Here is a 23,556-nt window from a genome sequence, read left to right on the forward strand (position 1 = left end):
ATTTTTAATTTTGGGGAAGGAGTGTTGTTACAATACAGTTTCCCTGGAAAGCCATGCGATATTTGTAAATTCGAATAAATTCATATCAGAAACTCAACCTAGACATGAATCATTAATTACAGTCAGAGAAATGAATTGATATTACATGTGTGAGTGACTATCAGTTTCCATAGTACACTAAAACAGACTTGCTTGCTGTGGAAGGCCAGCGAGGAGAGGCAGTCATTGCCTCCGACGGGCACCACTCGAACTTCTGTGGCATCCTGCGGCGCCGCACCGCTGGTGAACAACAGTTAAGACAGCCTGTGGCCACCGCTCGCGCAAATGCTTTTATGAGGTGAAGTGTGGAGGAATTTTCGGCGAAAGACGCTACTGTCATCCGAAAGTGGAAAGTCGACTTTTGGAACGGACGGTGGAGATCGCTATCTCGCAGGTGAAAACCACGAGGGGCCGCCGCTGAACGCGTGGCTCTTACCAAAAGCTTTGTTTATTGACGTAAGACCTACGGACACTGGTTCATCTAAACTTGTGTGACAGAGAGGCGTGGCAGTGCCAGAGGAAGCTTTCTCATTCACTAAGGAGAGAGATAGGAATAGCGAGGAATGAGGAGAATGGTAGAAAAGAAGTCATTGATTAGCAAAGTCAAACACAGCTCAGAGAAGGACACCTCCACTACGTGAGGAGTATTTTGATCGACTGGACCTTGGAAAGTTGAGAGCCCAGCCAATAAAACTGAACATGTATCGAAAAACGCGGCAAAGCGAGGTTTCTTTATCGAACGTCCCCGCACAGGAATCACTTCTTCTTCTTGTGTATTAGTCAAATTCAGATCTTGTCGTCTCACCTCTCGTCCTGAAGCACTGCTACCCTTCTGCCATATTCGCCAGCTTCAGCCGCCAGCTTCAGCCGCCAGCTGATCTGATGCGTTTAGGGGACTTAGAAAATTTCTGGACAAACCAACACTTAGCATCAGAAGAGTGCTGCAGGCACTACCACTGTTTGAAGTCACATTACTTCAGTCACTGACAGCTACAATGTGTTAAGACTGAATGGCTACCGCGTAAGATTTAGAGAATTTCAAGTAATTTTATAATTTTACAGTCTCAGACCCTCACTCTGAAGATCTGCAATGCCAGGTCTAGAATAGTATGCTTCCAAAATCCACAATCCCTCGCTTTGAAGATCTGCATTGCAAGGTCTAAAACAGTTTACTTCCAAAATCCACAACAGGTGTGACGTATTACCTTCAATAGTTCTAAGTGTTACCTTTAGTAGTCCTATTATATATGGCTGGCCAGAGTGGCCGAGCGGTTCTAGGCGCTACAGTCTGGAACCGCGCGACCGCTACGATCGCAGGTTCGAATCCTCCCTCGGGCATGGATGTGTGTGATGTCCTTAGGTTAGTGTGCATGTACTGTACCTGATCAGTGTAATACATTCACAGGATGTTATTACGTCCACTCGCTCAATTCGTGTCAATTTTGGACACTGCTTATTTGTAAGGAGACGTTTCTCCATGCAGCCTGGAAGCTCTGACACCATCAAGATTAGGTAAACAATAGAAATGAAACATTTATACGATCTCTTTAAATAGTCTCACACGAACTGTAGAAAGCTTATATAATTCAAAAATATGTAATCGAGATACATTAACGTGACCACCGCCTGTATTCGACGTTATGTGCAATAACCACTCACAGATGAGATGGCAAGTGGCAGCTCTAACAGAAGTGGAGTAAAGCGTGTGTGTGGCTGTGTGGCGGGTGGCGGTGGGGGGGGGGGGGGGGGGGGGGCGGTAAACAGCGCCGCAGCTTGCCTGACGTCCAAAAGCGTTTGGCTTTCGGGCCAATGGCGGAAGCATTTCTGGAACGGGGCTACATTTGTAAACTGTTCACAAGCGGCTGCCGTTCAAGTATAGCATGCATGAAAAAATGAAGCTATCCAAAGCCAGTGCCGAGGCAACTGGAGCACCAAAGGTAATAGATGACATGGTTGAACGATATCTGTGGAAATGTGTACAGGTGGAAAGTCATGCAACCGTTGAGCAGCCGACCACCCTGAGGAGCCATGATGGTACCAACATTGTCTCCTCATTGACCGTTAGTGAACGTTGCTGCGTATGAGCCTCCACAGCAGGCGCTTGCTTCTTTTGTCCAAGCTGCCTATCGTTCGTCGATGACGAAAGCTGGCATTTGCACCCAAAAATCGCAACTGGATGTCGACTGAGTGGCGACAGCTGACCTTCCAGATTAATCACGTTTTAAGCTCCTTTGGACAGATGGCTGTAGGAGTGTGCAGCATGAAAAATCTGAAAGCAAACATCCTGCGACAATTGTTGGAAGGGTCAAGGCTGGAGAGCATACCCTGTATAATCTCGTCAGACTGGAAGCCGCAATGAATCAACACAACTATGCATCTATGACTGGGGATCATGTCCACCCCTACATGCAGTATTTGTTTTTCCTTGGCGCGAGCACCTGCTCGTAGTATATGTGTGTATTTCGAAGAACACCAGGATGAGTTTACCGTACCCATTTGGGCGTCAGACTCCTCGGATTTAAGCCCAATCAAGAATCTGTGGGACAACCTTGATCGGGCTGTTCGCGCCGTGGATCCTCTCCCGAGCGACCTAACAAAGCTGGTCACTGCACTGTAGTCGACATGGTTTCACAACCCTATTGGTACCTTCTAGAATCTCACTGACTCTCTTCCTGCACGTCTCGCAGCAGTCTAGGGTGCAAAAGGTGGCTCTTAGGGCTTCAGGCAGGTGGTCACATCAATCTGACTGGACGATAAAAAAAAGAGAAACAAGCATTCCATATAATCGCTAAAACCTTATTACTTTAGGAATACTGCAGATGTCTCACTTAAATTAAAATTCCTAAGGAATAAAATTGTCATTCAGTAACGTCATGGCGGTAATTCGAATGAATGGAGCCTCTTTTCCTGGACAACAACTGAAAAGCTTCTAAGCTTCTCACTATTAACCTTTCATTTATTCCTTTTACTTTAGCTTCCATTTTAAGTCTTTTGCCTGTGTTTCTGGTGAAGTAAGTAGCATCTGGTATACAGGGTGGTCAGGAACAACCTGGAAAACTCATGGGGGGGGGGGGTATGTTGAACTCAGAATTAATTGTTAAGAAAAAAATTCGATGCTGTGCGCCGTTTCTGAGTTAATCTTTAATTAAGTTAATTAAGATTGAAGTTAGCCAATCAGGCGGTTGCGTTGACAAATTCAAACGACCCACAAAGTATTATTGGTGTGAGTTGTTCTCATAATGTAGATGACAGTGCACAAGACTGCTCAGACTTTGGATTCCCCCGCAGGAACCGAGGGATGGACTGCATTGGTATCTGTCGCATTCGTGTCGTCAGAGGGCTCGTTGGCCTAGGTGTATGATTTCTGCTTGTAGATAAAAATGTAGATTGTATATCGGAATATTAACTAATGTTATAGGCAGTGAAATCCCTATTTTACTTCTTCATGTGCTCCAGACCCTAAAAAACGTAAAATTGAGGAAAATGCAGAATCGAGGAACATGTTCAAACCCCACAAAATATGAGAAAAACACATGTAATTGCTATATATGATTGAAATTGGAATCCTCACCGATATTTCATATAAAATTTGTCTAAATTAAGGAAATTAAATGTACAATACAATGTTTATACAATAATTTGTGGTAATGAATTTCATCAGTCCTTAAAAAATCACAGCTCTGTAACAGCAAGTAGAAATTCATAAAAAACTGGAATTGCTAACTGCGTACAAGGCAATCAAACTGTTTTCTGACATGACATGACCCCAAATTATATGTCTGAAACATGTGTTTTTGAGATACCATCCTTTGTGCTCAACCAGAAAAAAGCAAAAATTGATGAACATGTTTAATTAAATCAAAAACATCACAGCAACTAAGTAGCTAAACCATAAGCATAAATGTGGACATCTGCTTAATGACATACTTCGTCACCATTGCTGTTATTATTTAAGCTTTTCTTACAAGGCACACTTCATATACTCATCGCCATTAAAGTGTTATTTTAGGCTTGATGAGAGAAACAGGGACGTTAAAAAAATGAGTTTACTTCCCCGCCTGACGTTACAAGCTTATTGGAAGTCGGCTCAGTGAATTTCTCTACACTGTGTAAAACGTAAATTTGAAAGACAGCTCAGGTGATTGCAACCGAATCATGTCAGATTTGAACACAAAAGTCTTTAAAATGTGCTACCGCAAAACCCTGCACGAAAAATATACACTCCTGGAAATGGAAAAAAGAACACATTGACACCGGTGTGTCAGACCCACCATACTTGCTCCGGACACTGCGAGAGGGCTGTACAAGCAATGATCACACGCACGGCACAGCGGACACACCAGGAACCGCGGTGTTGGCCGTCGAATGGCGCTAGCTGCGCAGCATTTGTGCACCGCCGCCGTCAGTGTCAGCCAGTTTGCCGTGGCATACGGAGCTCCATCGCAGTCTTTAACACTGGTAGCATGCCGCGACAGCGTGGGCGTGAACCGTATGTGCAGTTGACGGACTTTGAGCGAGGGCGTATAGTGGGCATGCGGGAGGCCGGGTGGACGTACCGCCGAATTGCTCAACACGTGAGGCGTGAGGTCTCCACAGTACATCGATGTTGTCGCCAGTGGTCGGCGGAAGGTGCACGTGCCCGTCGACCTGGGACCGGACCGCAGCGATGCACGGATGCACGCCAAGACCGTAGGATCCTACGCAGTGCCGTAGGGGACCGCGCCGCCACTTCCCAGCAAATTAGGGACACTGTTGCTCCTGGGGTATCGGCGAGGACCATTCGCAACCGTCTCCATGAACCTGGGCTACGGTCCCGCACACCGTTAGGCCGTCTTCCGCTCACGCCCCAACATCGTGCAGCCCGCCTCCAGTGGTGTCGCGACAGGCGTGAATGGAGGGACGAATGGAGACGTGTCGTCTTCAGCGATGAGAGTCGCTTCTGCCTTGGTGCCAATGATGGTCGTATGCGTGTTTGGCGCCGTGCAGGTGAGCGCCACAATCAGGACTGCATACGACCGAGGCACACAGGGCCAACACCCGGCATCATGGTGTGGGGAGCGATCTCCTACACTGGCCGTACACCACTGGTGATCGTCGAGGGGACACTGAATAGTGCACGGTACATCCAAACCGTCATCGAACCCATCGTTCTACCATTCCTAGACCGGCAAGGGAACTTGCTGTTCCAACAGGACAATGCACGTCCGCATGTATCCCGTGCCACCCAACGTGCTCTAGAAGGTGTAAGTCAACTACCCTGGCCAGCAAGATCTCCGGATCTGTCCCCCATTGAGCATGTTTGGGACTGGATGAAGCGTCGTCTCACGCGGTCTGCACGTCCAACACGAACGCTGGTCCAACTGAGGCGCCAGGTGGAAATGGCATGGCAAGCCGTTCCACAGGACTACATCCAGCATCTCTATGATCGTCTCCATGGGAGAATAGCAGCCTGCATTGCTGCGAAAGGTGGATATACACTGTACTAGTGCCGACATTGTGCATGCTCTGTTGCCTGTGTCTATGTGCCTGTGGTTCTGTCAGTGTGATCATGTGATGTATCTGACCCCAGGAATGTGTCAATAAAGTTTCCCCTTCCTGGGGCAATGAATTCACGGTGTTCTTATTTCAATTTCCAGGAGTGTATTTTCAACATTTCACACAATGCTTTTACCCCTACCAGCACTCCCGTCCTTTAGCACCACTACTGCTCTCCACACATCCAGTAGGCGAGCCCATTTTACATGTGTTAGTGTGCTGTGGTGGCAGCGCTGGCTATTGGGTGACTTAACAAGTCTCCAGCCAATAGAGGTTCACTACACGGAAATGGGTGACGTTTCCTCGATTACGAACGAGCTTATTCTTCGAGGCTCAGTGTTTGAATTTAAAGGTTTGACGATTGATGTTGTTGCCGCACACAGTACATCGGAAATACAACAAACAGATGAGACTGGGTTATCAGTGGCACAAGAAAAGGGGGTGCCTGAGCCCCTTTGTCACGATTGGCTCGGTCTGGAAAAATTTGGGTCGATTGTCTTGTTTTCCCATTACCACTGCAACTTAGTAGTAGGTGAATCATAAATGCGCCGTGAAGCTAAATGTTGCAAGTTGTGTTTTTGACACCGATCATGGATTACGTCAGCGTTTCCTCTCTCAAGTCTCCCCTTTCTACAACGGCCTAAAATATTTACTTAACTAAGTCAAACGAGGCGTCGAGTAAGAACTTAGAGTCGAGGTAAGCCTTACTAAGAAGAAATGTAAAGTTGGGGAATTTTTAGCATTGGTCTTATGGATTTTTCACAGGGGCTACGATTTTTTGGTTTAAAATCGAGAAACACGTAAAATCAGAGAATGTTAAATGGAAGTTCCACTGTATATAAGCAGATCTTCTACTAATTAAGCAGCTACAAATCCAAACTTACATGGTCCACTGAAATTGAGAAAGATATTAAACACAACACAAAAAAACATACGAATTAGAATGGAAATAGTAGATAACACAACACTTTTTTAAGTAAGCAACAGAAAAGGCAGGATTTCAGGACAGATATAGGTCAGTGAATGGAAGGAAATAGAGCAAGTAGGGAAAGGAACAAGCCCTCAAAAGATGAAGTACATCTGGGAGCAAAGAAAACTAAAACAAACACCATAACCTCTAAAAGGGTAGTTTGAATAAATAAAGAAATATTATTTTGATACGAATTTCCTTATGATTGTTATATTACTTTAGAAATGTCGTTTAATATCTTAAATTTCAGCATTAGCCTAAAACCTCTGTTGGTGTGTGGTGTCACTGCCAGACACCACACTTGCTAGGTGGTAGCCTTTAAATCGGCCGCGGTCCGGTAGTATACGTCGGACCCGCGTGTCGCCACTGTCAGTGATTGCAGACCGAGCGCCGCCACACGGCAGGTCTAGAGACACTTCCTAGCACTCGCCCCAGTTGTACAGCCGACTTTGCTAGCGATGGTTCATTGACAAATTACGCTCTCATTTGCCGAGACGATAGTTAGCATAGCCTTCAGCTACGTCATTTGCTACGACCTAGCAAGGAGCCTTATCATTTGCTATTTATCTTGTGATGCATGTACCGTCAGACCGATGTTCACCAATTATGGATTAAAGTTAAGTATTCCAACAGATGCGTACTGTTTATGCTAGTTCATTTCCGTGTCCTGTTCCAGACCTCACGCCAGCCTGCGTGAGCTTAAACGCGTGCCTTTCGGCTTCACCTCCTAGTGGCTTAGCTGTCTTGCCAAGTCACAACAGGTGCATAAAAGGTCAGAAAGTGCTATTTTAGGCATCATAAAAATAGTCCCCACATAGTATCCAATGAACTAAATATTTATATAAACTATATAGCACACGTAAATTTCTTTGCTGAAACTAAGATGAAAGAATGATCCAAATGCCTAGGAATGTCATTGCAAAGTAGTTGACGGGCATGAAGCAACTTACCTCCACCATTAGTTTGTCTCCGAACCAACAATAGAGCAAGAGCTCACTAAATATTGCGAACATGTAGCCGCAGATCTTTCCAGTTTCTCGGGCTCCTTGTGCACTCTGCAACATACATAGTGAAAGACGATCGAAATATGAAACCAAATAACAAAATTTTTCCGTATTTTTGAAATAAATAGAGTAACTGTTCAGAAAAATTTTGTGAATTTTAGGGAGTAAAAGCTGCTTTAGAATGACACCGTACAGTACTTAATTCCTTGAAGTTCCGAATGAAGTCTAAAAAAAAAAAAAAAAAAACATGAGAATCGCGTATCATTTTTTTCTGACTGAAATTCTTAGATATGACACGACTAGTCAAAAACCTTGATACACATGTGATATTGCTACGGGCACTGAAACTAGAAGGTTGAGATCATAAAAATGAGATAGGGAATACACAAAACGGTAACACGTGTAAAATGGTGTTTTTGTGTGGGGTATGTCTAGGAGACTTATGGCATGAAACGTACGTATTACTGAACTACAGAAATTTCTTTATTTGTTTTTCCTATCTTTAGTACTTATAAAGTCATTTTCTTGTTTCATGAACGTCAATAGGACCGTTAAACACAAATCAGGTTTCTCGTTTGATTTTTCTCTCCATAATAGCAAAATGAGAAATTTTCGGTTTCCCTACACATCACTGTTGTTCATGAGAGAATTATATTTTCCCTTTAATTAAAAAATTATTTTGTCCTTGAATATAGACTCTACAACTGTAATTGCTAGGTCACTTCCCAGTACTTTTTGTACGGCGCACACATATCTGCATCTGTACGATTTCCCTCTTTCCTCCTCGAAATTTAGGTATGAAATAATCTCGTTCACGTACATGTGCCGGATCAGTCGTTACTATAGGATCTGATGAGAATTCTCCCAAGGATCGACGTCATCCAAGTTGGCGTCATTCTTCATAGATATGTCGCAATCAGAACCAGTTTCCTTCCCTTTTTTGTGTACTTGCCACAGATTTGGTCACAGGCTTAGCTTTCTGGCTCTTTACTTTTGTCCTACTCCTTCCTTGTTTGAATGGTTTTCTTTTTCAGCAATAAGTTCACTACGGGAGGTGTGGTCGCTCGCGGCTGGTTGCTGGGTTATGAGAATCGCCTCAACCAACTGTACATTGCTGTGTTGCTGGTAGTTGGGCCGTAAGCGGCAGCGAATAACTTTTAGGAACCAACTGTATTATACGCTGTGCAACAAATCACTTTTTCGAAACCCCGTAATTGTGGCGCTAAAATCTTATCACAATTTTGCCCAACACCGTCGTGGACGTGTCACACAATGGGAAGGTCGTCGTAGTATCTGTTGCCCACACTCCATCCCTTCTTTCGACGCCTTTGCGATGGAGGTCAGAATCGCGACACTGGCTTTTAAATCATGAGGTTTTATCGTGAGCGCACGAAGAAAACATTTCGGACATACCACCGCTCAGACTCTACATGAAAAGACCTGAATGGGTATGGTATAAAGTGGGACGTTGATTGCCACAGAGTTCGCAGTCGAAAACGACAGTTCACAGTACGATGACCAACAGGACAACGTGGGTGATCACGGGGACGGGGCCACAGTAACAAGTATGTGAATAAAACGGCAGCGTGTCTCTTTAAGACCCCACAGTTCGTCAATACTTTCGGTGTGTACAAGCATCTTCGTTGAGCATGTTACAAATGTACCCTTCAGAAAGACACATTCAACCTCACGGCCCCTCTAGCGATTGATAGTTAATACTCTTTAACTGCGGTTTGCCAGCCTCCGGGCGCTAGAGCAGCCCGAAGCTGAACGTGTTTCGAAGTTCTGAGAGGTGCTCATCAACAGTGCATCCGTGGCATCGAGGGTGTTGCCGAAATAGGACTGGGTGGGAGGGGGGGGGGGGCGCTTAGAGACTCCCTTTGCCGTTTTCACGCACATTTTAATATTGTCTCCCCATCCCCACCCCGAATCATTCCACAGGAAGGCGCGAAAAACGAAGGATGAAAAAGCAAAAAAAAGCTTTGCTGCTTCGGATCACTTTGAAATTTCGATGAATGGTTTTGAACGGTCTTTAGTTGTTTCACTCTGTATATCGAAGCAAAAATTGTTGTCGCACTACACCCCAAAGTGGTCACATCAAGTTCAAAGAGGTTGCACCCCGAAGATATACTTAGAGTTGAAACGCCCAGGGGTGGTAGTAGTGCCTAACGTTGTCAAGAACGTCGTCCTACTGCGAACAGTCGTCTTTGGCAGCGAAATGTGTGGCAACCAAAGCCCGAAGGGAAGAGGCCCTTTCGCTGACGCCCTTTATGCCACCTCTAAGGTCTTCTCGTGTCGATTCGGAGGGGTGATATGTCTGAACTGTTTTCCTCGGCCATCCACAAGAAAATATGTCAAGATATTTCCTTTCAAATATCTTTGAAGCTGCCACATAAGTTCCCTTCATTCACATCTCTGACTCTGTTCAGAACGAATTCGCATTTTTCGTGCTACGACAGGAGCATTTCTCATTATGGTTACATAATCATTCTTCTGGAGTCACTCTTATACTTCAGTGAAATATTGATCATAGTGAGAAAGTAAATTTTAAATACTTTTAGTGAAAGTAAGTGTGAGTCTGAATGAATGGAAAACGACGTTTCTCGCTTAGCTGCAGCTAGTTTGACTATGTTTTGAAATGATTGATTGGCGTGCACCACTTACCAGAGCTATCTGGACCAACAGAATGCAGAGAACAGAACCGAGGGAGGCACTCTGGACCAGTAGCATGTTCCCCAAGCAGTCCTGCAGTGACTCAACGTTTCTGTTAACAAGACACACGTGAGAAGCAGTTTAATATCTCGTGAAGCATGTGTCTGGTTAAATTCAAATTCAGGACGGGATGAGTATGGGATTATTCATCCACAAATCTAATGTCTAAAAGTTTCGTTAACCTTAGACACAAAAGAGAGCCATCTGAAATGACATTCACCGCTCACCAAAAGTCTGGAATACTGTCGTAAAATATAGTCTACTATACTAGAGGTCTCAGTGACTTAGGCACTTCTTGAATTGTCTAATTATAGTCCACATACTGAACGTGTGGCAACATCAACCGAATGCCAGTACAGTCCCCGGACAGGAATGCAACTGAGCACATGCATGAAACCTGTTGAAGGTGGGCATTGCACTGCGTCCGAATCCCCCCACCCCCCCCACCCCTCATTCATGCCTGGGGAGAACAAACTCACTACTAACGACTCATAATTATCATTATGAGATAAAGATCTTCACCTTTTTTGTTTTCAATATGTACACTTAGAAGAGAGGTTGCTTTGTTTTGTAATGATTTTTTGCAACTAACCAAAATCGCTTTTGTTTATTTTGTTAATAAGATATTGTACAAACCTCAGTGGGTGTACTAAAAGAAGTCATTGTAGGAAACCCTATGACATTCCAAACTCTTGTTGAGGTGTGTATTTTAGAAAGCGTGCTGTTCAGTAAGGACGAGGTAATGAAACCACGAAGTATATCATACTTTTTCAAAGACGGCATAGCATATCACTAATAACAGCATCACCATAATAAGGACTCTGCAATATAATTGTAATATATACAAATGAGACGAAGGAAATCAGTTCAAAAATGGTTCAAATGGCTCTGGGCACTATGGTACTTAACTGCAGTGGTCATCAGTCCCCTAGAACTTAGAACTACTTAAACCTAACTAACCTAGGGACATCACACACATCCATGCCCGAGGCAGGATTTGAACATGCGACCGTGGCGGCCGCGCGGTTCCAGACTGTAGCGCCTAGAACCACTCGGCCACTCTGGCCGGCGGAAATCAGTTGAAAGAGTGTATGTGCAAGGTGGAAAGCACTTGTAATTGAAGCAGCAGTGTCCGAAATGACATTGGTGTGATGTAAAATGAAGTTACTTCTGAATGGGGGCGGAGCAGTAAGAACATGGAAGGATTTAGTCCACTAAAAATAGTCTCAAGCATTCGTTGAAACACGTGTACGAACTTTTCACTGGTACAACATCCATGAAGAAATACTGAATCTTCTTTTAAATATTTCTGATGAACAATGATGGGTACTTCCTTTTTTTAAGGGTAATTATAATGTGAAGTAACCTGGATTGCTAATCTGGATCACTAAGGATGCACGATAACATTAGGACCTGTCACGTTATTTTCGTTTGGTATGCCAGTAAATAAAATACTTCTGGGAATTGGTTTCTCTTGTGTAGTTTATGAGATAATTACTGCAATATAACCTAAAAAAAGTTACCAGATGACAGTTTCTGTCAATCAACATGTCACTGTTTTCGCTGACAAAAATACTGTCTCCAGAAGCCGCTTCGATTTGTCAACGGGGAATTCTACAAAAAGCAACAGACACACCCGTTCTACAACACACGTTAGTGATTGTCAGGGCATGCTTAACTACGTCGTGTGCCTGCATTAGAAGGAGAGACTTCACAATTTGTCAATGATATACACCGATCATCCAAAACATCGTGAACACTGCCTACTGCGACATTCCATGCCGCCTTGTCGCGACGCGGTAACAAAAGTATTAAGTGGACCAGACACGGACGGGGATCACCCTAGCGAAGGTATGGGCTACAAATGGGGAAATCCATTGAGATAAACGATTTTGACGAAGATCAGATTATTATCACGCGGAGCTTGTGAACGAGTATCTCGAAAACGGCGAAGCTGGTCGAATGTTAACTTACTACTGTCTTGACCATCTACGGATAGAGGTAGCAGGACAGTGAAACTACCAATAGGCGCTAAATGGTTGGCAGTCTACGACTCTTCACAGAACGTGGGGTTCGGAGGCTTGTAAAGTCGGATAGATGGTACTCTGTGCCATCTATGCTGAAAGAGCACAATGCTGATGCTTGCACAAGTGTTTCGGAGCACACCGTTCATCGTATATTGTCGATGGCCGTCTCCGCAAACGCCGTCATCGAGGTGAGCTTTGACTCGAAAAATGTAGCGCGTCACAAACGCAGTCTGGGAGTAGTATTCTGCTGCACTTGCATTTGACTTGTGGTAGGAATCGAAGACACGCCGACAACTGCGAACCACCTGCATCCCTTCATGCTTGATGTTTTTCCCGAGGGCGATGTCATCTTCCAGCAGTACAATTGTCCGTGCGTCGGAGGCAGAACCTTGCTATAGTGGTATGAGGTGCATTATTGTGAACTCACGTTTATGCCTCGGCGATCAAATTCGCCTAGAGTGTAGTAAATGCTTTGGAAACCACCTGGTTGTTATCGGGTGCCATCACCGTGTAGGCAAATCAGCGGTCCGTTATTTACGCGAATTATAATGCCTGTTGGTAGACACCTAATGCCACATATGTTCACAAACCTACCAACAAATTGTCGGACCCCCGAAAAGCACGATCAGTGATATATTTCGTTCTAAAAAAGAACAAACAAGATATTAAGCAGTTGGTCATAACGTTTTGTCTGATCAGTGTATATTGATGAGGTGACCGTATACCAAGATGATGTCAAATTTTATGATCCACCACAGAGGTTACGATTAGTTTTCCGCACACCATGTCCACAGCACGTGGATTAATGCGGCTTCACTAAGAGCTTCAGTGCCATGCTTCGACAAACCATGTATGTGTACATTAACTGTCTTGGGGCTATTTCCAGAACACTTACCTGCGAAAGGCAAAGGTTCGGAGTTCAAGTCCCTGTCCAGCACACAGTTTCGATCTGCCTGAAAGTTTCATATCAGTGCACATTCTGCTGCAGAGCGAATCCTGGAAACATACCCCCCGGCTGTGGCTAAGCCATGTATCCGCAGTATTATTTCCTGCAGTAGTGCTAGTCTTGCAAGTTTCGCAAGAGAACTTCTGAGAAGTTTGGAAGATAGGAGACGAGGTAGCAGTGGAAGCAAAGCTTTGAGGACGGGTCGTGAGTCGTGCTTGGGAAGCTCAGTTGATCGAGCACTTGATGCGAATAGCAAAGGTCCTGATTTCTAGTCTCTTTTCGGCGCTCAATTTTAACCTACCAGTGAAAATCTGCAAAGCGGAAATATCGTTCTGAACATCTCTAGTAACCATAAGACCCTCACCAATGTACTACCTCAAGGCTGAGCCCCAACTCCGTTAGTTATAGTTTGTACATTGCAGATACGCCCGCCATTCGGTCAAGTATCTTCGGTTATGCTGATGACTGGGTGTTAGGAACACAGCACAAACTAATCGAGGTCACTGAAGATACATTAACAACAGACCTAAGTAAAATGGGACAATACTTTCGTAAATGGGGACTTCAACCAACCCCTAACAACACTGAACCCACTTGCTTTTATCTAAGTACGGGACATATTTTTCGAGGATAGCCGTCTGGCCCATAACAGATATCTACGGTATCTTGGAGTTATACCTGGCAGAACGCTGTCATTTAAAAAGGATCTAACGTAGACAGCAGCTAAACTGAGGTCAAGAAGTAACATTCTTCAACAATTATGTATTACAAAATGGAATTTTGCAGCTTTGGCCACACGAACATCCGCCCTTTGCCCTGTCTAGACAGCAGCAGAATAGTACAGACCTGTCAGGATAAGTAGCAGATTTATCCAGATATGATAGATAGATACACAACTAAATCAGATATGCAACTAAATCAAATAATGCGGATTGTTTCTGGCGCAATAAGTTCCACAATTCCAGTATTCTGGCTGCCTTGCCTGAGCCGCATTCCACCACCTAACCTGAGAAGAAAGGATAATCGTATGAAGGAATATAAAAAAAATCTGCACCAACCAGCAGCTGCCACCTCAAGAAGACATACCTGCTATCAGCAACAACAGACCCCGCTCCATACATCGCCCACTCAGAACAGCTGGCAACCTGGTGGACGATGACTTGAATCTTCACGAAGCTCGGACTCAAGGATGGTATAAAAACATTCCATTACAGCTCCATACCTTCCACCAAGTCACGGAGAACATGGATTACACTCAACAGGAGCGACCAACCATGGGAGATCCGATGACATTCTATACAAATAAGCATAGACTAACACTGCGTAGTGCACTTGTGGCTCTTCAAGACATACTGTCCGGCACATTGCTCAAAACTCGTACCCTGGAATCCCCTTGTTCTTCTTGCATACTACAGCAGATGCGATAAAATTATATAATAATACGAACATACTTTATTTGTAGTTCTAAAGTGATGTGTAATTTCCATACGATTATCAATAATAATAATAATATTTAAAGTGATAGTGGTTTCTGAGTTCTATATAGCTTACGAATCATCTCCCTTGTGAAACATTTTCACACACAGAATTGTACACTAAGTCTCTCCACCTGTTACCTAAAACTTCTCATTCCGTTCCGCTGGAGAAAGAGCGGTCTGTCCACATTCTCACCCACTGTAGACTCAGGAGGGGCAATTTTTAAAACCTAATGAACGTGTAAGCGACATTTGTTTACACGTATACAAAGCAAAGTCTATGAAGATGGGGTTAGAGTTGGTAGGAAGGGTGGATGTTACGGTGAAGCTCATCATCTGGGAGCGGTAGATGGTGGATGTTGCGTTGGGACAGGAGATGGAGGGTGTGGAGATGGAGAGAGGGTGGGACACAATGGTGAAGGTGCGGCAATGGGCTGGGGGTGGAGAGGAAGGGAGACACCAGGGGATGAGGGGGATCAATGTGGCGGACAATATATAGTGTGAGGATGTGTTCAAGGAAAAGGAGAAGATGGGGGAAGGGGATGAGGTCGCAGAGGATGCGCGTGGGCGATGGAAGGCTGATGCGGAAGGCGAGGCAAGCTCATGGCGTTCGAGGATTTGGAGGGATTTATAGAACCTGGGAGGGGCGGAAATCCAAGCCACGCTGGCATAACAGAAATGGAGCGGATGGTGGAAGGATGCAGACCCCATGACCAGCCGGACGGGAGTTTCAGGAGGCGGAGTCTGTTGTGAGCTTTGTGTTGGATGATAAGGAGATGGGGAGTCCAGGTGAGGTGGTGGGTGAGGCAAGGTATTTGAGGGTAGGAGCGAGGTGGATAGGACGGCCATAAATGGTGAGGTAGAAATCATGGAGACGAAAGGAGCAGGTGGTGCAGCCAATGATGATCACATGGATCTTAGAGGGGTTGATACAGAGGAACCACTGGGTGCACCAAGCAGTGAATTGGGACTCGACTGATTTTTTTTTCCTTTATTGATTTTCAATTCCCCCCCGAAGGGGGCGGGCTGGCAGCAGCTTAGTACGCTGCTCTACACCCTACAGACTTTTTTAAAAACCGGAAGAAGAAAAGAAACAAGAAAAACAGGCGATAAAACGGTGACTTAAAGTGTACAATGGCGGAAAAATGCGGAAAGTTAAAACAGAAAGCAAAGGGGTTGGCAATGTTAATATAACACACAGGAATCAGACAAGTAACATAGTAGACACACAATTAAAAAAACATGGCGACAATCTGGTTTCTGTTCGCAAGAGATAAAAAACGCACACCCAGCGACAGTATGATGGTCGTTCGCAACACTTCCCGGAAGACACACAACACGGAACACTCACTGTAAAACAGTCACTGTATAACACTGCACGAAAATGGCGGCACAAAGAGGACACACCCGAGCGAAGGGCAGATTGGGGGGGGGGGGGGGGGGGGGACCTGGAGGAGGGGGAAAAACAAGGAGAGGAAAAAACCAAAAAGGAGGGGAGAACCAAGGAGGGAGAGGACTCATAAGGAGGGAGAGGACTCATAAGGGGGGAGGCACAAGGTACGAGAGTAGCAACTTTAAAAGAAGGGGTTGGTAAGAGAAAGAAAGGCGCTATGCAAAGCACGTGAGCTGCTGATGTTAGAGTAATTAGTCTAGAAACAGTAAAACGGCCGGTATAAATAGGAATCTGGAGGAGGATGAAATCCTTGATAGTGTGGATGAAGCAATCCTGAATGACGAAGGCCTCGTACAATTAAATATTGTCGATGATCATGAGAATATAGATTCAGATGAGTATATGTGAACCAGCGAAATCCAAGACGATTGTACGAAATATGAAGTTAAAGTTGATTTCATCAAATGTGATATTGAAGAGATGCCTGTGACTGAAAAATAAATAGAAATTTTAGGGGAAAAAAACAAAATTTTGAAAATACGAAAACTAACGAAAGGCCGAAAGAAGAGCTGGTTCATTGTCTAAGAGTAGCGCTCATGCTAGAATCAGACAGCGAATATGAAATAAGTGATAGTTCAGACAAAGATAACGTATAAATAGAGGAAAGGGAACCAAGCATAACGGAAGATGTATATGAAAATCAAAACATAGTCTTTTCCAAACAAAATCCCTCAGTAAATACCGAACCTAAAAAGAAAGAGCCACCTGATGATACGATACCAGGTCAAGAGTTGATGAGAGTCGTGAAAGAAGTAAAAATCAGAAAACCGAAAAAGCCCCCAAATGTATGTGATTTGCCAGTAAATGACATATCTTGGAGCGATCTGATGGTGGAACAAGATTTTTTACGGGAGGAAAAAGAAAATTCAGAAAGTAGAACAATCAAACAAACTATCATCCCTGTCGAAATGTACAGTTTTAAACTGCAAGTACTTTTAGACACTGGATCCCAAATTAGTGCTATTTTACAATCTTTCTTTTCACGTATTTTCAATAAACCTGGGTTAGTTATGATGTCAGTAAATGGTGTGAAAATTGTAGGAGCAACTGGCAAATCCAGCAAGCCTATTTGAAGACAAGCGTTGATAGAATCTGAAATGAATGGACGAAAATATGAACATGATTTACTGGTCGTGCTTGAATTGAATACTGAAATGATTTTAGGTATCGATTGGTTAGATCAGGAAAAGATAGTGATTGTCAAAATTAATAATAAATCTGGTATTTTGGAAGTTAGATTTGTGGAAAACGAAATTTCACAGGACACCAAAGTCGATTCATTGATATTAGAATTAGATCCTGGAAATCATAGTTTGTCCAATTTGTATGAAATATACCATGTAAAGAACGTAATGATTGACGTCGCAAAAGTGGAAACTTTTAAAGAAGTTATTGAAGGGATACAAGAACTTACGCCGGAACAGAAAGCCAATTTGTTTAACATTCTGGCTGATAATCAGAGAGTGTTTTTAGATAAACTGGGAATAGTAAAGAATTTTCAATATGGTATCGAAGCAGTAGAAGATGAACCTTTTTTCCTGAGACCTTATCCAGTATCTCTGGCTAAGAGAGAAGTCGTGCAGGCGGAAATCACGAAAACGATCGATTAGGGAATTATCAAAAGGAGCAATAGTGAGTATAATAGCTCTCTCATTACTGTAAACAAGAAAGATGGGGACGTGCGTGTAGTAATCGATGTACGAACACTAAACAAGGTAGTCAAAAGCGAAGTAGATCTTCCAGAAAATTTAGACGATCTGTAGCGAAAATTCTACAATGTGAGATATTTGACTAGCTTAGACCTCACAGTGGGTATTGGCAAATTTCATTGCATAAAGAGTCTCGAAAGTATAGCGCATTTGTATTTGTGCGAAAATGTTGCCAATATAAAGTTGTCCCTTTTGGTCTTAATACTTCTGTCTCAGTCTTTATTAGGGCTTTAGATTCCGTGTTAGGAACAGAACTAAGTGCCAGATTGACCATATACCTGGACGACTTGTTAATCGCCATGGAAAATTGGAAAGGACACTGCGAATTATTAGACAAAACCCTTTCTGCTCTTCAAGCAGGAGGAATGACACTAAAACTGAAGAAGTGCGAGTTAGTAAAACAGGAAATAAAATTCTTGGGGCATATTATTACCACTTCTGGGATTGGAAAGGACCCAGAGAAGTTAAGTGCCACTGAAAAATGCCCACTGCCTAAGAACCGAAAGCAATTAAAAGCGTATCTTGGTCCCTACAGATTTTACTGCAAATTTTCGAAGGGGCGAGCATTTAATAGTTCTCATTTAAATGTGTTAATTCAGAAATATAGTGCATTCGAATGCAAACTAAATTTCGAAAATTTGAAAAATGAATTAATAAGAAACAATATTTTTCATCATCCTGTTTTGAACGAACCATTTCATAAGAGTACTGATAGCAGTAAATATGGAATCGGTATAGAAATTTTCCAAGAGAACATAGTCACAGTTGAACCATAATGTAGGACGATAGCTTTTGAAAGTCGAACACTGACTAAGTGCGAAAGTAATTACACCATTTCAGAAAAAGAAGCTCTAGCTATCATATGGGGTTGAAAGAGTCTCGAAATTATTTGTGGGGGCATAAAACAATTATACATACTGATCACAAAGCGTAGACGTTTCTTAAAGACTGCAGCTTATTTACTGGCGGATTAAGCCGTTGGGCACTGTACCTCCAGCAGTTTGACTACAAAAATTTCTATGTTAAGGAAAGTGACAATCATGTAGCAGATGCTCTGTCCAGACTACCTGAAGGAATATCAGTGCAACAAAGAACCAAATCATGTGATATTTGCCAGAGGGCAAAGGTCACAAATCGGACCAACCAGATTACATGCAAATCAATGTACCGCAAGATACTCTTGACTTATTGTCAGTAGATTTGTATGGGCCCCTCCCGAAAACTTCCGGAAATTGTGCCTACATTGTAGTGATATTATAAATATTTTCGAAATTTATCACACTATTTCCCAGTCGGAAAGCTACTGCAAAAGCAGTATTTAATAGAACGACTGAATATTTCGGTTTGATAGGAAAACCAAAGGCAGTACAACAGATAATGGGCCTCAGTTTATTTCAAAAATATGGAAAGAAGGAATGGAACAGAACGGCATTCAAGTGCAATATATTTCCGTCTACCATCCTGCAAGTAATCAAGTTGAGCATTACATGCGTGAACTAGGTAGGTTGTGTGGAACTTACTGCCACCACAATCATAAGACATGGGGCAGGCTTATTGCGAACTTTGAAAGTATAATGAATCCCTCATGAAACTATGGGATTTACATCTCAGGAAATTCTACTTAATCATAAGAGCAAAAGTATAGTTCGAAAATCCTTACAATTTCCACCCTATGTAGAACTGGATCTGAAAGAGAAAAAAGACTTAGTAAGAAAAAAGAATGAAAGAAAAAGCGGAAGCCAGATGAAAAAGGCACGATAAGGACCTTAAAGTGAGCAAATTCAAAAGTGGGAATTTAGTTCTTGTAAGAACTCACGAAAAATCTAGTGAAATAAACCAAGAAATTTCTAAATTCAAATATGTTTATAATGGTCCCTTTGAAGTGCAAATTACTCTGCACACTAATGCCTTTTATCTTGCTTACCCTAAGTCAAGGAGCCATTAGGTGTTCATATGCCTATATAATAATTATCAAAGAATGGACTGCTAATATTAGAAGCAGCATCGAAAAATTTTTCGATTAATAATTTCAAAATTGTGATGTAGTATGTATTAGATGTAGTGTTAAAATTTCTTGTGATATTGTTGGGTGTATACTTGTATATGGTTGCATACATTTTTTGAATGCTTACAATATTCTACTCAATATTCTTTGTAATGCAGAAAATTTTTTATTACTAACTAACTTAATATTTCACAAAATGAGAATCAATTATCATAGGTGTACAGAAAGGAATATTAATGCTTATATCTTGTTTTGATAAGGATGTGTATAAAGTATATTGTGTTTTGTTGTAATTTATGACTTTTTTATGCCAAACTCTGGTTGGATTGATTACTTTTTTGACTACTCGACACCGTTTAGGTGTTGTTATTGATGTTTCATTGATGTATCCCTGTCGGGAAACCTCAATGAAACGTGGGGCATGTGTAACACTTATTCTGATTAGAAGTAGGTTTATATTATGTAACTGTGTACCTGCGATTATGGAGTGTGTATTCTTTGCTATTTAAAGTCATTGATTTGTAACAGGAAATTTAGAGTTTTGTAATATATTTGTGAAAAAAGCAAAATGATTTGTTAAAATAATGAAATTTTATTACATGTGAATGTTTAAAAGAAATACAATGTTTATTGGAAGCTGGTTCATAACTAGTGCACTTGTATTTTAAAATGTAAAAGATGTAGTGAAATCCCTCTGCAACGGAACTGGCATGGTGCGATGTAAAAAGTGGTTTTGGCGGTCGAACTGAGCGGCTCCTTGGTGGGAACGGTACACAGTAAGTGTCCAGCTGTAACACGGTACACTTTGATAGTGCCAAGAGAGGCAACTGGAAGCTGCTTTGCAAGGTATTTTGCCTCGGATGTGGATCTGGTTATTACTTGGTATTCTGGTCAAAAAGGAATGGCTGTAATATGTTGAAAATTCTACGCCAAGAAGAGATTGTATAGAGCATTCGTACCTCAAGAGCCGTGAGTACAGTTAGCCGCCATGTCGCTTGCCGCGAAAAATTCGCCACTACTTCACTAAATTCATTCTTCCAGATATGTATATGGGCATGGACCAATTAATTTATGAGAGTGGTTTTAATAATAAGCCAAATGCTATAAATCTGTGTCCAGAACCGTATCTTCTATCCTGATAACGAACCTATGTACGGTCCTCTATTAAATGCTACTGAAACTGAGTATCCTGCTTTAAATGAACAATTACTGCTCTCAAGTATTCTAAAGTAGTTTCTTTTTGTTTGTCAAATGTGAAAGGAGTAGCAAAAGTTAAATCTAAAACCACAAAAGTGAACTCAGATAGGATTTTGCTAAAGTAAATGGTTCAAATGGCTCTGAGCACTATGGGACTTAACATCTATGGTCATCAGTCCCCTAGAACTTAGAACTACTTAAACCTAACTAACCTAAGGACATCACACAACACCCAGTCATCACGAGGCAGAGAAAATCCCTGACCCGCCGGGAATCGAACCCGGGAACCCGGGCGCGGGAAGCGAGAACGCTATCGCAAGACCACGAGCTGCGGACTTTTGCTAAAGTACTCTCAGTTTATTGCAAAGTATAGTTTTTCAAGAACAGAGTGGCAGATTGTGTAAAAGTTATTGTCTAAAACACCTGCTTCACAGGTGGTAAAAATGAAACAAATAAGTTAAGCTTATTTTAAAATATGTGGCGTCTTGATTCCTATAATGAATGATTCTCTTTTTTCTTTGGTTAATTAAGCTCAGTGTTGAATATTTTGCCTTCAAAGTAGAATATAAACTATTCTCAGTGAAGTTAAGGAGTAGCATTGATTGAATTAGTCTTTCCTACTGAAATAATAATAGAGCTTGAATAGTGACAGTATACTAGTTTATGGGCCCCCATCATATTCTTCACATGTTAGAAAGATAATTGAACTATTACTGCTGCTAAGGAAATTCGTATATATATATATATATATATATATATATATATATATATATATATATATATATATAAATATTCAAATTTCCTTAGCAGCAGTAATAGTTCAATTATCTTTCTAACATGTGAAGAATATGATGGGGGCCCATAAACTAGTATACTGTCACTATTCAAGCTCTATTATTATATATATATCAAATTGAATATAATATCACATTTCCTTAGCAGCAGTAATAGTTCAAATATCTTTCTAACCTGTGCAGCAAGTTAAGATAGAAAAGTGTAATGATGATATTAATTATCTTTAATTGTGGTGTTACATGTCAGTTAAGATAGAAGTCCCTCATGTCCAAATTTAGTTCGGAACTTCACGCAGTAACATTTTAGTACTGGTTTAAGTAAAGATCTTGAGTGTAGCAGTTATTAGTATGAGTTTACTGCAAATTTACTTTCCATAATTACTGGAGTGTGCGTTACTGATGACTGCTGCTACACATAGCCCAGACTACCCTATGTCAGGTTGTATCCTGTGCGATATTCAAAGGAAAATATTAATGAAAGTAACTTTAATAACCATTATCCAATTTCCTTATACATATATTTCCAAATTAATGTCCCTAATTGGGCTGACGACCGCTCTTTTTTTTTTTTATTCACATATGATTTTTATCACTTTCATTAACTCCCAAGGTTAAAGTCTGTTTAGTTTTCAAAATTATAGTTCGATACCTTTACCCATTAGACACACGTGCGGTCAAAATTCAAAATCCTCTCAGAGGGTAACATTAACTTCTTTCACTGCAGGATTGTGGTATAAGGTGACACTGCGCAGGGAATTTGACAGAGCTCTGAAAGATCTAAATCGGAACAAGGCCCCGGGGGTAGACGATATTCTATCAGAACTACAGATAACCTTGGGAGAGCCAGCCATGACAAAACTCTTCCATCTGGTGTGCAAGATGTATGAGACAGGAAAAATACCCTCAGACTTCAAAGAAGAATGTAATAAATGGTTCAAATGGCTCTGAGCACTATGGGACTTACCATCTGAGGTCTTCAGTCCCCTAGACTTAGAACTACTTAAACCTAACTAACCTAAGAACATCACACACATCCATGCCCAAGGCGGGATTCGAACCTGCAACCGTAGCAGCAGCGCGGTTCCGGACTGAAGTGCCTAGAACCGATCGGCCACACCGGCCGGCAGAATGTAATAACTGAAATTCCAAAGAAAGCAGTTGATGACAGGTGTGAAAATTACCGAACAATCAGTTTAATAAGTCATGGTTTTAAAATACTAACACGAGTTCTTTCGAGAGGAATGGAAAAACTGGTAGAAGCGGACCACGGGGACATCAGTTTGGATTCTGAAGAATTATGGGAACACGCGAGGCAATACTGACTCTACGACTTATCTTAGATGATATGCTAAGGAAAGGAAAACCTACATTTAAGAGATTTAGAGCAAACATTTGACAGTATTGACTGGGATGCTCTCTCTCAAATTCTAATGGCAGCAGAGGTAAAATACATGGAGCGAAAGGCTATTTACAACTTGGGCAGAAAACAGATGGCAGCTATAAAAGTCGTGGAGCGTGAAAGGGAAGCAGTGGTTGAGAAGGGACTTATACTGGTTTGTAGCCTATCCCCGATGTTATTTAATCTATACATTGAACGGTCAGTAAAGGAAACCAAAGATAAAATTTGGAGTAGGACTTAAAATCCACCTAAAAGAAATAAAACTTTGAGTTTCCCGACGACATTGTAATT

General features: G+C 42.2%; 1 protein-coding gene across 1 annotated transcript in view; it reads right to left on the minus strand.

Annotated features, from left to right (window-relative positions):
• LOC124619916 (odorant receptor coreceptor-like) overlaps positions 1 to 23,556 on the minus strand; it is a 78,479-nt gene that overhangs the window by 22,237 nt on the left and 32,686 nt on the right. Inside the window, exons 3-4 of the mRNA XM_047146551.1 lie at positions 10,213 to 10,312; positions 7,495 to 7,599 (exon numbers count right to left, since the gene is read on the minus strand). Coding sequence (XP_047002507.1) covers positions 7,495 to 7,599; positions 10,213 to 10,312 — 205 coding nt within the window. The remainder of the gene's footprint in view (positions 1 to 7,494; positions 7,600 to 10,212; positions 10,313 to 23,556) is intronic.

Source organism: Schistocerca americana, chromosome 6 (genome assembly GCF_021461395.2).
Source record: "Schistocerca americana isolate TAMUIC-IGC-003095 chromosome 6, iqSchAmer2.1, whole genome shotgun sequence".
Classification (NCBI taxonomy): Eukaryota; Metazoa; Arthropoda; class Insecta; order Orthoptera; family Acrididae; genus Schistocerca; species Schistocerca americana.